Source organism: Pempheris klunzingeri, chromosome 11, assembly GCF_042242105.1.
Source record: "Pempheris klunzingeri isolate RE-2024b chromosome 11, fPemKlu1.hap1, whole genome shotgun sequence".
NCBI lineage: Eukaryota > Metazoa > Chordata > Actinopteri > Acropomatiformes > Pempheridae > Pempheris > Pempheris klunzingeri.
This window is the reverse complement of record NC_092022.1, coordinates 3,002,432-3,016,041: the sequence shown is the minus strand read 5'-3', so window position 1 is coordinate 3,016,041 and position 13,610 is coordinate 3,002,432. Positions and strand designations below refer to the sequence as shown.

The 13,610-nt window shown below is 43.5% G+C and overlaps 1 protein-coding gene across 1 annotated transcript in view; it reads right to left on the bottom strand.

The window, feature by feature from the left end:
• plxnb1a (plexin b1a) overlaps positions 1 to 13,015 on the bottom strand; it is a 30,291-nt gene extending 17,276 nt beyond the window's left edge. Inside the window, exons 1-11 of the mRNA XM_070839129.1 lie at positions 12,926 to 13,015; positions 10,965 to 11,838; positions 10,555 to 10,797; positions 9,071 to 9,253; positions 6,633 to 6,761; positions 4,739 to 4,839; positions 3,642 to 3,774; positions 3,054 to 3,210; positions 2,742 to 2,850; positions 2,375 to 2,483; positions 816 to 1,622 (exon numbers count right to left, since the gene is read on the bottom strand). Of these exons, the coding sequence (XP_070695230.1) occupies positions 816 to 1,622; positions 2,375 to 2,483; positions 2,742 to 2,850; positions 3,054 to 3,210; positions 3,642 to 3,774; positions 4,739 to 4,839; positions 6,633 to 6,761; positions 9,071 to 9,253; positions 10,555 to 10,797; positions 10,965 to 11,828 (2,835 nt within the window). The 5' untranslated portion in view covers positions 11,829 to 11,838; positions 12,926 to 13,015. The remainder of the gene's footprint in view (positions 1 to 815; positions 1,623 to 2,374; positions 2,484 to 2,741; positions 2,851 to 3,053; positions 3,211 to 3,641; positions 3,775 to 4,738; positions 4,840 to 6,632; positions 6,762 to 9,070; positions 9,254 to 10,554; positions 10,798 to 10,964; positions 11,839 to 12,925) is intronic.
• Between the last annotated feature and the right edge of the window lie 595 nt (positions 13,016 to 13,610).

Sequence of the window (13,610 nt, the reverse complement as noted above, 5' to 3'; positions counted from 1 at the left end):
AGGAGGGAGTTTAAAAGAGGAATGATCAGGGACAGAAGCTCTCCTCAGCCTGTGGGAGAAAATGTATGTTGAGGTCATTATTATCTGCAGCTAGCATTGAATGAGGTGAGCAGAAATGGTGTGGAGAGGGAAGACTAGTCAATAAAACCTGTCCAGGTTAGTGCCTGGAATATCTCAGTTCCATCCTCGCATCTGAGACGTCATCGATTCTGCGTCGGTCATTTACCTTCCTTCATGACAGTGCTAATAGACATGACAGCAGCACAAGTGTAGTGTTCTGTATCACTCAGTGTTTGCATTGCTGTTGAAATGTGGATCACGTATAGATCAATATACTGACTGAAGATTTAAAGCTGCTGGGGTTAATCAGACAGGTTTTTTTTTTTTTAAGAAAAAGTTAAACAGTTAAACAGGAAAAAGGCTCTTATTTGCTTTTTCTGTCCAAAGTGATGAAGATGAATAACGCTCGCAGATCCGTCTGTTAAATATGAAGCTACAGCCAGGATGCTGTTTGCTTAGCTTAGCATAAAGACACACAGTTGAGAAACAGATAGCAGCTCTCCTGTGCAGATTAAATGAAATGACATATGTTAATCAGTGAGCTTTAGAGCTGGCTAGCTGTTTTTTGACCCTGCTGTCAGTATTCATGCTGAGCTAACCATCTTCTGGCAGTGGCTTCATATTCAACAGACCACATGAGAGTGGCGTCATTCCTCTCGTCTATCTCTCGGGAAGAAATCTCAGAACAGCATTTCACCAAAATGGCAAATGTTTCCTATCCATTGACAAGCTAAACGTTGGGTTTCTGCACTCACCAGAAAATAAGACTCAGTCGAAGAATCTGATTGGTGGTTTGCAGCAGATTCAGAGTTGGAGTCAATAAGTGTTTCAGGTGACTGCGTATAGACGAGCGACTTTTCGCCGGCGCCTGCAACCGATGAACTTGTTGCAAAGTCCACGTCAGTCTTCTCCGTCTCTGTCTTCTCCAACTCATTCAACCAGGGAGGCGAGCCGTTGTCTTCAGAGCCAGCCAGAAGAACGGCTTCCTTACCGTCGCTGACAGAAGGGTCTAGTAAAAGGGACACCTCGCTGGAGGTGGTTGAGCTTAAATCTGAGGAAGAGCCCAGCGTTTCATCAGCTGGCTCTAAAAATCTCAGGTCAGAATCAGCCAGGCCGCTAGTGCTTCCGGGTAATGTAGGATGGGGAGTTTCCTCAGTGATGTCCACCGTTTCAGTCTCATCGTCCTCCAAAAAACCTCCAGTAGTGCCACTAATGCCCTCCGTCGTTCCCTCCTCATTGGAGAGGGACCCGCCCGTGGTGGTCACATCAGTCTGGATGGTGGTTCCCTGGGTGAGGATCCTGACAAAAGGGGAAGTAGTGGCCAGGGTAAGGGGTGAGGAGGATTCAGCATTAGGGGTGGTGGGTGGTGTCACTGTGGTGGAAGCTGAAGTGACAGCTGCCGTGGTGGTGGTAGGTGCCACTGTGGGCGGTGGCTGTGCTGTCGTGGTGGTTGGTGGTGGTGGTGGTGGTGTTGTTGTTGTTGTTGTTGCAGCCCGGACAGTAGGAGGTAAAGGGGTCAGTTTTCTGGTGGGTGGTGGGATGGTGGGTGTCGGCGGTTTGAACTTGGCGATGGAGTAGCACGAGCGAACAAGTGAGGAAAGGAGAAGACAAGAAAAAAAAAAGGCAGGGGGGGGGGGTGGGGGGAGACAAAATTAGGATAAAACAAATGGGTATGCAAATACATTAGGAAGCAACTTAGGAGTGACATTAAAATAAAAGATTCATGATAAAAACCATACTAAAAAAGACAAACAGAAACACATACAGAAAACAGACAGCACATGCACAGACTAATATGACCAGCATGGTGCACAGTGCAACATGATAAATGCTCTGCAAAACAAATCTAGAGCTTTTAAGTCCAGTGTTTTCCCTTAAATATACAGTGAACACTCAGCTTATTAGGCACACTGAGCTAAAACTAATGCAGTCTAATACAACAGTCAAACAGTGGTTTGTTTGGAGGCTGTAGTTTAAGTGTATTGTTTTATGCTCAGAGGTGTTTCTATCATTTAGCATTAGATATCACAAACACCTCTAATTATAAGGCACTGCAACTCAACAGCACCACAAACTACATCCTCCAAAATACTCCTACAGTTGAACCAAACCTCTCCAAAACAGCTCCAACCGACATGGAACATTTTAACCTACGTGAAGACAGGATTCATTGTTCGTTTCATTATATCACACTGCATTAGTTTTACCTAATAAACTGGCCGCTGCTTGTGTTTATTCCCCAGAAATCTTCTTGCATCTAAACATTTCTAAATACAATCGGACGACTTCCGTTTCAGACGTGATGTGGACTCACATTTTGGTTGTAGATGGTGACTCCTCGGCTGCAGGCGTGTTTGTGTGTGCAGACGTGCTGGTGGATGCACCAGTTACACCCCCAACGACTGCTCACACACCCTTGACATCTAGTGAGACAAAATGAGCCATAATAAAACCATTAGAAAGTCCTGGAAACAACTCCTACAACAGTCCTGCATTCTCAGGTGATAGAACAACGGTGTTTTATCTATCCTTTCATTCTGTCAAATCTAATGTGGAAACAGGCATTCTTTCAAAGGTCACGGACTGAAATCACCTTGCTAGACATATAATGCATTTCTGAGTTGATAGTACAGGTGAGGGATGAGGTGTGTGTGTGTGTGTGTGTGTGTGTGTGTACTTACGGCCTCCGTCCAGAGAGCTGCTGAACCAAGCTGCAGTTGTAAAAGGTGAATTCTGTCTCCGCTACCGTCACGTTTAGGAAGCGCAGCGACAGGGTCACCATCACAAACTCTGCATCGGAGCAAAGCATTCGCTAGTGTGTGTCGACTAACCGCTGGGTCATTCTTAAAAACATTACACTGCTGCTTTGGCGTATTTGTATATTTTTGACATGCAATAAAGATTTTAAAGATGATCATCCTTGTTGCTACTTCTGTATATTTTGTACATACTGAAAAACAGTCACGATGGTGACCATATGCAAAGACTCTCACCATCTCCATGGCCAATGGGGGGCAGACTGCTGGCATCGGGGGTAGAGCATATGACACCAGTGTCAGTGACTGAGGCGGGAGTTTCTGTGTCCTGAAAGAAGCAGGAGTAGGCCTCTCCTTTTCCCAGACTGGGGAGGCCCTCTACTGACACTGTGATCTGTGGGAGGGAGACAGGATGGGAGAGGGACATCAAGAGAGAAGAGAGGAAGAAGATGGGAAAAGAAAAGAAGAAGAGAAGAAAGTTATTGTTAAGATAAGATAAGAGACTTTATTTTTCCCACACCGGGGAAATTCACTTGTTGCAGCAACAGAGGAGACAGAAAAGGTGCAGAAATAAAGAGTCAGTAACAGAATGAGTGCAAAAACAAGGAATATAACATAAATAACACTCTGGTTGTTGATGTTAAAGTGTTGCTCTTTGACTCCACCAACTGATTAACTCTTATTTTGAAGAAGCCAAAAGTCTGCAGAACTAAAACTGCAGACTTATGTGTGAGGTGGACAGAGTCAAGACAGACTACCACAGACACACAGAGGAGTATTAACGTGCACTAATCCCATCTGTTCCCACTCTTCCCCCTGCATTACATCGGTTTTCTCCCCACGGCTGATGTTGTAGAGGCTCAGGTGTTGGATACTGAGGCACTGCTGCATCTGGTTGAAACTCCACAGCCACTGACCGTGCGCAGACCCTCGCTGGCACTCCCAGCGCTGGCCACACCTGAAATACCAAAGGCAAGGCAAGTTTATTTGTATAGCACATTTCCACAACAAGGCAACTCACAGTGCTTTACATATTAGCAACACGAGAACATAAAAGCAAATTTAAACATACATTATTTAAAAACAAACAAGATTCATTAAAACAGATATAAAAAGAAGTAAAATAGAAGGGAGATAAAACAGATTAAAAAGATATAAAATAATAAAATAATGTTACAGTACAGTTAATAAAAGGCGTCAGTGAACAAAAAGGTCTTCAGTGTTGATCTAAAGGCACTGAGGGTTCTGGCAGACCTGCAGGTTTCTGGGAGTTTGTTCCAGATAGTGGGGGCATAGAAACTAAATGCTGCCTCACCCTGTTTACCTCTGACTCTAGGTACAGTTAGAAGACCAGTACTAGATGATCTAAGAGTTTGGGACGGCTCGTAGTTGAGTAGGAGGTCAGAGATGTATTTCGGCCCTAAACCATTTAATGCTTTATAAACCATCAGCAGGATTTTGAAATCTATTCTGTGAGAAACTGGAAGCCAGTGCAAAGATCTGAGGACTGGGGTGATGTGGTCCACTTTCTTGGTGTTAGTGAGGACTCGAGCAGCAGCGTTTTGAATCAGCTGCAGCTGTCTGATGGACTTTTTAGTGAGACCTGTAAAGACACCGTTACAATAGTCAAGCCTACTAAAGATAAATGCATGGACCAGTTTTTCCAAGTCCTGCTGGGACATAAGTCCTTTTATCCTTGATATGTTTTTAAGATGATCGTAAGCTGACTTTGTTATGGTCTTAATGTGGTTGTTCAGATTCAGGTCTGAGTCCATGACTACACCTAGATTTCTGGCTTGGTCTGTGTTTTTCAGCATTACTACTACAAAGAGGAGTCAGACAGGGAAAGAGAACACGGACAAGGATGGAGAAAAGCTCCAGTATCGGTTTATTTTTCTAACAACACGTGCACAGTGACTTACCGGCCCTCCAGGACACACCAGCCACAGTACGGGTCTTTGGCGGACAGGCAGGACTGACAGTCCAGGTGATCTCCACATTCTGCCACCGGACGCTTCTCTACCTGAAAACGACAAATGAGTGAGGGTCAGTGCGCAAAAAGACAAATGCCAGGGTGGATCACAGGTGTGCTAGTAGGCAAGGCAAGGCAGGTTTATTTGTATAGCACATTTTAAAGTGCTTTTCTTAACGACAAAGTGCAAAAGAAACACACTCCAAGTGGACATTTAAATACAATAAAAAGCAGAGACAATAGAAAGTAACAGGTAGAAAATTACAAAAACAAACGTTACAGTACAAGAAATGACTATAGTGGCCATAAACTTCTCAGTTTCACCTTCATGGTTTCCACTGTAGACTAATAAAGTAAAAATTCACCCAAATAGTTTTAGAAATAACGAATCACAAAGGGCTGCCACATCACAAACATCTTCCTTTTCTGCCAGATTTTCCAGCATGGAGAAGAATAAAGCGATGATTGCTGAGCTCACTCCATCAGTATGTAGGTCAGTGAGCTTGTGGTTGGCAATTAAAAGAAATGTGTGTCCTTTATTAAGACAGGAGACCTTATGAAGGACTTTTAACTTACAACACGGTGCCTTGACGTCTTTTGACTGCCAGTCACAACGTTATTGACGAGCATACTGACTGATCATTGCTTTATTACTGTTCCAGATCCTGGAGAGCACTTGATTGTTTTGAGACTATCCTCCATTTTCTATATGCAGCGGTCTAGATTTTTCTGTTTTATATTTGCAATTTATATTATATTCTATTAAATATTTAACATATCAAATATTTATTTCATATTGTATTTATAATAAATGTCCTTGAATAATTCATTTATGACAAACTAGTTAACCTGTGTAGCTACAGACAACTGATTGAATATTGTTATTTTTAACTTTTTATTTTTTAACTTTAGGCCAAATGTTAACATTAGCCTTTAGCTCATCTCAGCTAGACTGGTAGTTAAACTCTAGTTACCAGCAGCTAGTTTTTTTTTCATCTACACATGACAGTATTTATGTGCACAATAATATTATGTTTGCAACTTATGTGCCTCATTATAGGGCTTTAACTATCTTTAACTAGAAAAAAAGTTTATATCATTCAATATTACATTTCTGACTCCAAGAAACTAAACCTCAATCTGCTTACGACACTCCTCCTGTAGCTTTATGGGAACAGATGAGCTTGTAATCATATTTTTAGATTTTTATTGTTTTAGATATTGAAGTTAAATACAGAATAACTTGAGGTTACAGTTCAACATTAGGATTAAGGCGTTCTGTGATCCAGACGTGAGACCAGCCTTTCAATGTATAGACTAGCCATTTCCCATGTCCATTTATCAGCATCTATGGCTGCCCACACAGACACTCTGTAGGGAGTGTGCCAACACAATGGAGGCCACTTTCTGTGATCAATACCATTGTTATGTCTGACCTTACGCCTCCTGCTGACTGTTGTACCCATCACAGTGGGGTTAGTGGCCTCTGACCTCCACAGCCAGCTGGCCTCTCTTTTTTCTCTTATGCTCTTTGCCTCTTATTCTTTTATCCTCTTTATCTGAGAGAGAGACACAGCTTGAGGAAGTATCAAAGCCTGAAAAACTCTGACAAACGATAAATTGTCTGACGATGAATGACAAGCCGCGTTCAGTCTCGTGTATGGAGACATCTGGGTGAGCGGATGAATGGACACACTCACACAAGAATGCTACGGCTGTTTATGTTAAGGCCTACATCTGTTGAGTGGTATGCAGATAAAACACAAACCTGTGAAAGCTTACAATGAATTTACATTTACCACCTCCAACTGACCAAAACAGTGTTATTACAACGTCAGACTTACAATAGTTTTGGTCATTATGTAGATGTGTGCTCCGCTCTGGTCCAGCAGAAGGTCACTGTTAATGGGTGAGTTGGGCTGGATCGTCATGTTCGCATACACCTCCACCTGACCATCTTGGCCCAGATAAACCTGAGGAAGGACATCAGAAGAATAACAGACAATTCAGAAAGTGGGGCGTATGATAAATATAAAAAATACACATCACTAGTAATGGATTTATATTTACAGACAGGATTTTTTTTTTTGAGGAAACTGGAACATTCCTCTCACTGCAAAAAGAAAAGCTGGCAAAAAAAAAAAAAAAAAGGAAATATATATCTTCTTCAGCTTACAACTCAAACCCAAATCAAATCACACTTGTGCAGGATCGCAGCAGAAGTGGCCGTGAATGTGATTACGGCACAGTCAAATCTAATATGAAGCACAGGAAGACACCTCTGGCTTAAGTGATTCCCAGGCCCTCAAACTCTCATGTTACCTCATGTTAATGAGATTAGCAGAGGTTTTCATGCCTCCGTCGATGAGGCTCTCACTTGATCACTGTGAGCAGAATGGAGAATCAGTTGTCCCATTAAGAGGATGCACTCAACATATAATGGCGTGGGTAGTAGCTCTGTAATGCTTGTTGACTAAGACACATTAATGCTGCTCATTTTGCACGTTAGCATTTGATGATGTATTAAAAATAGAAATCTGTGCTACAGGTGTACAGAACATTAAGAAACAAATAGCAAATAGCCATTAATACACTTTTAAATGCAATATTTACTTTACTTTAAATACATTATTTCCATCAGGCCCATCCTAATTCTAAAGTAATAGTTTAACATTTTACTTCTTTTGCTCTCTTGCTGAGACTCAGGTGAGAAGATACCGTTCTCAAGCTAAATGGTTAGCTTAGCTTAGCCAAAAGACTGAAAGCTAGCTGAAACACCCTGCCTGGCACAGTCAAAAGGTTAAAAACCTGCCTACCAGTTCCTCTAAAGTAGAAGTTAATGAACGTGTTATATCCATAAATCATAAGTCGATTTCAGCTGCCTGGCAACAAGACTCCAGGAAGTCAGTGCAATATAGTCCAGCACCCAACCCCTCCTGTAAAACCACAACTATTCTTTTTTTAAATTAATTTATGCGGATACAACGAGATATAACATGTTAATAATTAATTAACTTGAAAGTGCTGGTAGGAAGATTTTCTTACATCTAAATGGAGCCGAGCTAATTAAGTCACTGTGCTTCCAGTGTTCGTGCTAAGCTAAGCTAAGCTAAGCTAAGCTAAGACGTAACAGAAAAGCTTTGCAAAAGGCTGAACTATTTCTTTTACTCCAACAGGACACGTGGACCGACTGCAACTGCAATGAAATCAAGTTGGTGACACAATTTTGTCCCCAGCTAGACTGTCCACCATTTGTGGCCTAACACCCACAAACACATGTATGTAGGCTCCTCAATCTGGATGCTGTGGAATTTGTCCTGCTGTGATACTATAATCCTGTTACAATAGCTTACTTCAGATGGCTGCATGGAGTGCTGCTTTGATCTGCTACCTAAAAGCACTATGTCTAACTCAGTGTCTCAAGCTTTCTCACACACACACACACACACACACACACACACACGTGCATGATCACTTACACAGCAAAACAGACCAAATACCTCACAGCAGAGTTATGTCTACAATCCTCTTATCTCGATCCCTACATGTAACTATCAGATCTATGCAGCTGTTGTTCTAAAAGTGGTCACTGCTCTGACCTTGAAAAAGAAGGTGAGACACAAATCAAAAATGTGCAGATTTTGGGAAACACATTCCACCAGTCTCCTAAAAAAACAGTTAAAAAATGTAAAACAGTGCTTTAAAACATTAACTCAAAAATGCATGAAGTTCTTGTCTCCAACAATCACATTCTGCGGTCCACAGGACAAAAAGCAAATGCATTAGGCATGGGATCACGGTGGTATGCTGGTCTGTGTATGTTGGAGAACCGTGAATGCCGGAATGACTGGAATCCTGGCGGTAGCTGCATAGCGATGTAGAAGTATATGGGAACTGGCGTACAGAAGACTCAGGGAAAAATCCCTGCAATTGGATGTAAATGTATTATGTATTGTGCAGTGTTTGCTGTGCAGGCATATGATTCATCCTGAGAAGGAACAGGCCGTAACAGCCACAGGGGCAGGGCTGCAGGGATCACAGCACCAAGTAAGCTCTGCTTGAGTGACTGTTGTGAACGGGAAATTAGGAAACTGCCTTAACAGGAACTGACTAATGCTCTAGACATTTCCATCATGCACAGATCTTTGTTATCCCTGGGATGCACTGGTGATGTGTCCGGGGCGTCTCCTTGTGCTCCACCTTGTGCATGTTGAGGCAGCGGCCTAAAGAAAGCGGCAGAAAAATACAAGTATGTAAGACAGCACACGTTGGGATGAGATACCTTGTGCAGAGTCCCTCTGGAGTCTCCGAGGAAGGCGATGCTGTGTCCCTCTCTGACACTGACAGCCACGGCAGTGAGGCGGGCAGCTGAGGTGTGCCACACGGCTTTAGCTTCCAGCGGAGCCCTGCTTGCCATTGGACTGGGGGTGTGGTCGGAGCCGCAGGGGTACGCCTTGAGGGTATTCTACAACAAAACACCACAACAGAGAGAGTCGTCAGCTGGTTTCTCCTTAAATGAAACATGAATCACTCCGAGTTACGTCTTTATTTCTTGGTATTTACCTGAACTATCTATTATTTTTGGTTTTATTGATTTTAATATGTCAAACACTTGACGCTTCAGACTAACAAGTTCAAAACCACGTCTTCGCAATTAGTTTTCCATTCTGTCCTACGATTGCCTCAGAGCCTTTGAATCCTCTTAATTCATCGTAAGAGGATTGCACCACAGATTAAAGTAGACTCATACGGATGCAGCCAACTCGCTCTTTTGCTTTGGCAAAACAACCTCTCCAGATCCTGCTTTCCAGTAAGTCTGTGAGCTCTGGCTCCGGATAATTGGCCCTGAAGGAGGAAGTAGAATGAGACATCTTTCTTTTAGTCTACTCAGAGTTAGTTTATTAAAAAAATAAGATGTCTTATCGTTGCTGCAAGGGGAACTGTGATCTAATACATCCCCTCTTTTCCTTTCAGCATCTTCTTTTTCTTCTTACAGATAACCTTATTCTTTGTCTCTGTTACACTGTATGCTACTTTCTATTCCCATATATCTAACCACCCTTTCTCTCTCTCTCACTCTCTCTCTCCTCTTATGTCAGTGGGTTTCAAAGGAACTCCTATTCTTCCTTGTCAGAGCTCATTAAGCAGCAGCACAGCTGATTCAGGGTTAGTTTGGTTTATTGATCCCTAACGATCCCATTAAATGGTTCTGAGGGCTGGCAGGACCTGAGCGGCTGCAGGGCAGTGGATGGGGTCAGTGGAGGGCTGCAGCTGGGCAAAGCTACTCCTGGGGCATTGGGGAGCTTTGGGCTTTTCAACGAGGACCTCATTACAAGGCTCCCTGCCTTCGTTTCTTTCTGGTACTCAGCTCGGCTATCCAGTTATCCATTGTTGATATGCTCTACTTATGTTTTGTGTGTTTGTGACCATGGAAATCAATCGAGTCAATATACTTAAGGTATATAAAGACAGCAGGAAATGATTCACCATAATGTATTGCCCTAATGTATGCACTACACTCCCAGTATCCATGCTGTACCAAGCAGAAAAAGAATAGAGTGCATTTATGCTGAGGGTAACAAAGAGAAACATGCAGTCAAAAGTCTCACAGGAGGGTGTTATCCACAAAATCAGTGTTTTAAAAGCCCAGAACTCCAAAATATTTTTCATTTCTATCGTCAGAGAAAAGGTCAGATTCAACATCAGGTTGATGGTGATGCTTTAACACAAAAACATTTAACCCTTTCCTTCACACAGTATGCTTACCATGGGCAGGTTGGCACAGCTGGACTTGACCTCGTACTCTATGTAGGCCACCTCCCCTCTCCCCTCCACCCAGCCGTCCTGGGTGTAGCAGAGGTCTCGGGTGGAGTCGATGTGCCTGTCGAGCTCATCCAGCGGGTAAACGCACAGAGCCGAGGCGTCCAACGGATTGCTGTTTGTGGAGCCGATGCGGGCGGAGAAGACTCCCAGCAGATCCTTGCCCTCCCGGCCTGCACCTCGTCCCACCTGTTGCAACAAAGGCGTGGGGAAAGTCAAACACAGTCTAACCTCGATGTCAGCACAAAATCACACACTCTGATGCCCAACAAATCCAGCAATATTTTTAGTCGTTGTATTTCAAAGGACCCGTAGGTTGTTTCATTTAGGGAAACATTCACACTCATAGAAAGTACCTGGGCAGCCTGGAGCAGGTTGTAAGTCCTGGAAGGAGAGGAAGAGGATCGGCAGACAAGAGGAACCTCCACATAGGAATAGTAGGAGGTGTCGTCCAGGCACACTCTGGCAGCATAGGTACGGTACTCCCTCGATGCCGACTTGATGTCCCGACGGTAAAACAAGAAGTACACATACGAGCGTCGTGTGAATGCCATCACAAAGTGGTGGTCGTACTCGGACAGACGCCCAGCCACAGCCAGCTTAGCTGTCTCCTCGTAGGAAAAGATGGGTTCAGATGAAAGGTGACGGGTGGAGATGGGCGGATGGCTAGCCGTATAGCCCCTACCCACGTACATCACTGTCCTTTCCCCATCACGAAGTCCCACCACCAGCCCCACGGTGGACACTGACGGGTCGTTGGCGGCAACATACTGCGTATCCACGGGTCTTTCTGTGGAGAACAGAACCTTCTTGATCGATGCCAGGCTGCGCTTCTGGCAGGTGCCCTGGTGGATGCTGCCGCAGGTGATCAGCTCCAGCGCCTTTGGATCCACCAGCAGTAATTTATTGTGATTGCTGGTTCTCCTGGCCTGAGCACAGTTAAACTCCGTCACCGGGGGAAGGCAGTCTTTGCTGTCGCTCACAGGGCCGGTCGTCTCCTCTTGCTCCAGCCGGAGTCCATCTAATCCGTCCAGCTGGAAGAGGTGGTCCCTGGCCCCCACGTACACCGTCCCCATGGAGGGGTCTGGGTGGAGCACCAGGTGCTGGAATTCAGTGTCATTACGGGAGAAACGAGGGTAGGAGCGATCATGGGCAGTGGCAAAGATGAAGAGGATGAGGAGTAAGAGCAGGGTGGAATTCAGAGCCTTCCCATGTAGCATGGCAAATAATCTGAGGAGAAAAAGAGAGCAGGGTGAGAGGCCTGCACTGGCAGATGATGGAGGTTAAACATCAGAATCTGATAAGGCTAAAAGCTGCTTCCATATGTGTGTGTGGTGGAAGTTCAAGAGTTTTAGAGAGCTTAGGTTTAGCCTGAAACACATGGTAAGATGGGGTGAGAACCTCTTAGAGACGTAACTCTCTCTCTTCTTCTTCTAGCTAATATTATTCAAAGCACTATTGTCTGTGTATATCTTGTTCATTGTGCCATAGACCTCCACCGTTGACTAAAAACCTTTAAAAACACATCAGTGAGCCACACTGTCACACTCGCTGACAAGTTCCTTCATTACCATGAACACACACACTGTAGTTTACATAAGCTCAATCCTGTAGAGCCTTCACTGTCCCGCTAGTGTAAATACTTGCTGGTGCACCAAATCCATCCTCAACAAATGTCCCATTTCCTGCAGTCTGAGTAATGTCTGCTGAAGACTACAGTACCCTGTTGCTTTAGATGACATGTTAATAAAAATGAAAGTGTATATTAACCCTTTAACCTTCTGCTCAACCATATGGTAGAGCACATTTTGACTCACTATATCTTATTGAAAACATGTTTTACTTACGACATCTCAACCGTTTGGTAGAGGCCAATATTTCAAAAAATGTGGGGTCTGTTCATAAAAAAACATAGATTTTTGTAATTAGTGCCCCAAGTAAATAAAATATATAAAGAATACATTTTTCCATCACTTTTTTCTTGGTACGGACCTTAAAGGGTTAAAGACTGCATCTAACAATTATTTTGGGTACCTGCCTGTAATCTGCCAATTACTTTCTTGAATAATCATTTGGTCGATAAAACTTTAAGAAAACAGTATCCTGGAGCTCAAAATGACCTCATCAAACACAAAAGTCCAAAAGCCTAAATAGTCAATTCATTATATTACAAAACCAAGAAAAGCAGCACATTTTCACATTTCAGAAACCATGACAATCCCTTTTTTTTTTCTTCTTGGGATTTATTGACAAACACAAAAGCATACAATGTTGTTATTTTTATCCTTTGAATGCAGTTTTAGGAACAAGATCTCACCATCTATGTGCGTTAATAAGCTGAAGACTTCCTCCACCTTATCACCTGGAATCATATCCCACTCCTGTCCTCTCTGTTTGTGAGCGTCAGCATCACGGAGGATTATTCACCTGTGTACAAGGAAGAGAGACAAGAAAGATGGAGGATGGGACGCGGCTCACAGAGGCAATACTGAAGGAGGCTCTCTTATCATATCATTCATGTCGCAGCATCTCAGCATGTGTTCACCCACATGGTGTTTATGACTTTACCACCATGTCGCGTTTATTCACTGGGAGACACCGGAAGCCACGGCAGCCCTCGCAGCTGGAGCATTCAGGACAGCAACCCTCATTTCCCATTTCCACAGCCATCACTCAACACCTCTGAGGAGAGTGGTTTGTGGACACTGAGAGCCTTCGCATTAGAGATAAAACCCCTTTAATTATTGAACGGGTTCCTCAGACCTTTCACTGACCCCACTGAGAAAAGTCACATCGGAATAAATAAGTAAATAACTCCTGTACACCACAGTGCATGCTTTAAACTGGGGATATGAAGGAGCTCAATGTGGATCTATATATTATTTCAATTGAAACAGCTCTGAGAAGTGGTGCTATTAATGCCCCGGCACTCTGCAGAAAGAAAGCGCGTGGGAAGAGCTCCGTCTCTATAAAAGTGTGATATTTATTGTGCACCATTACCT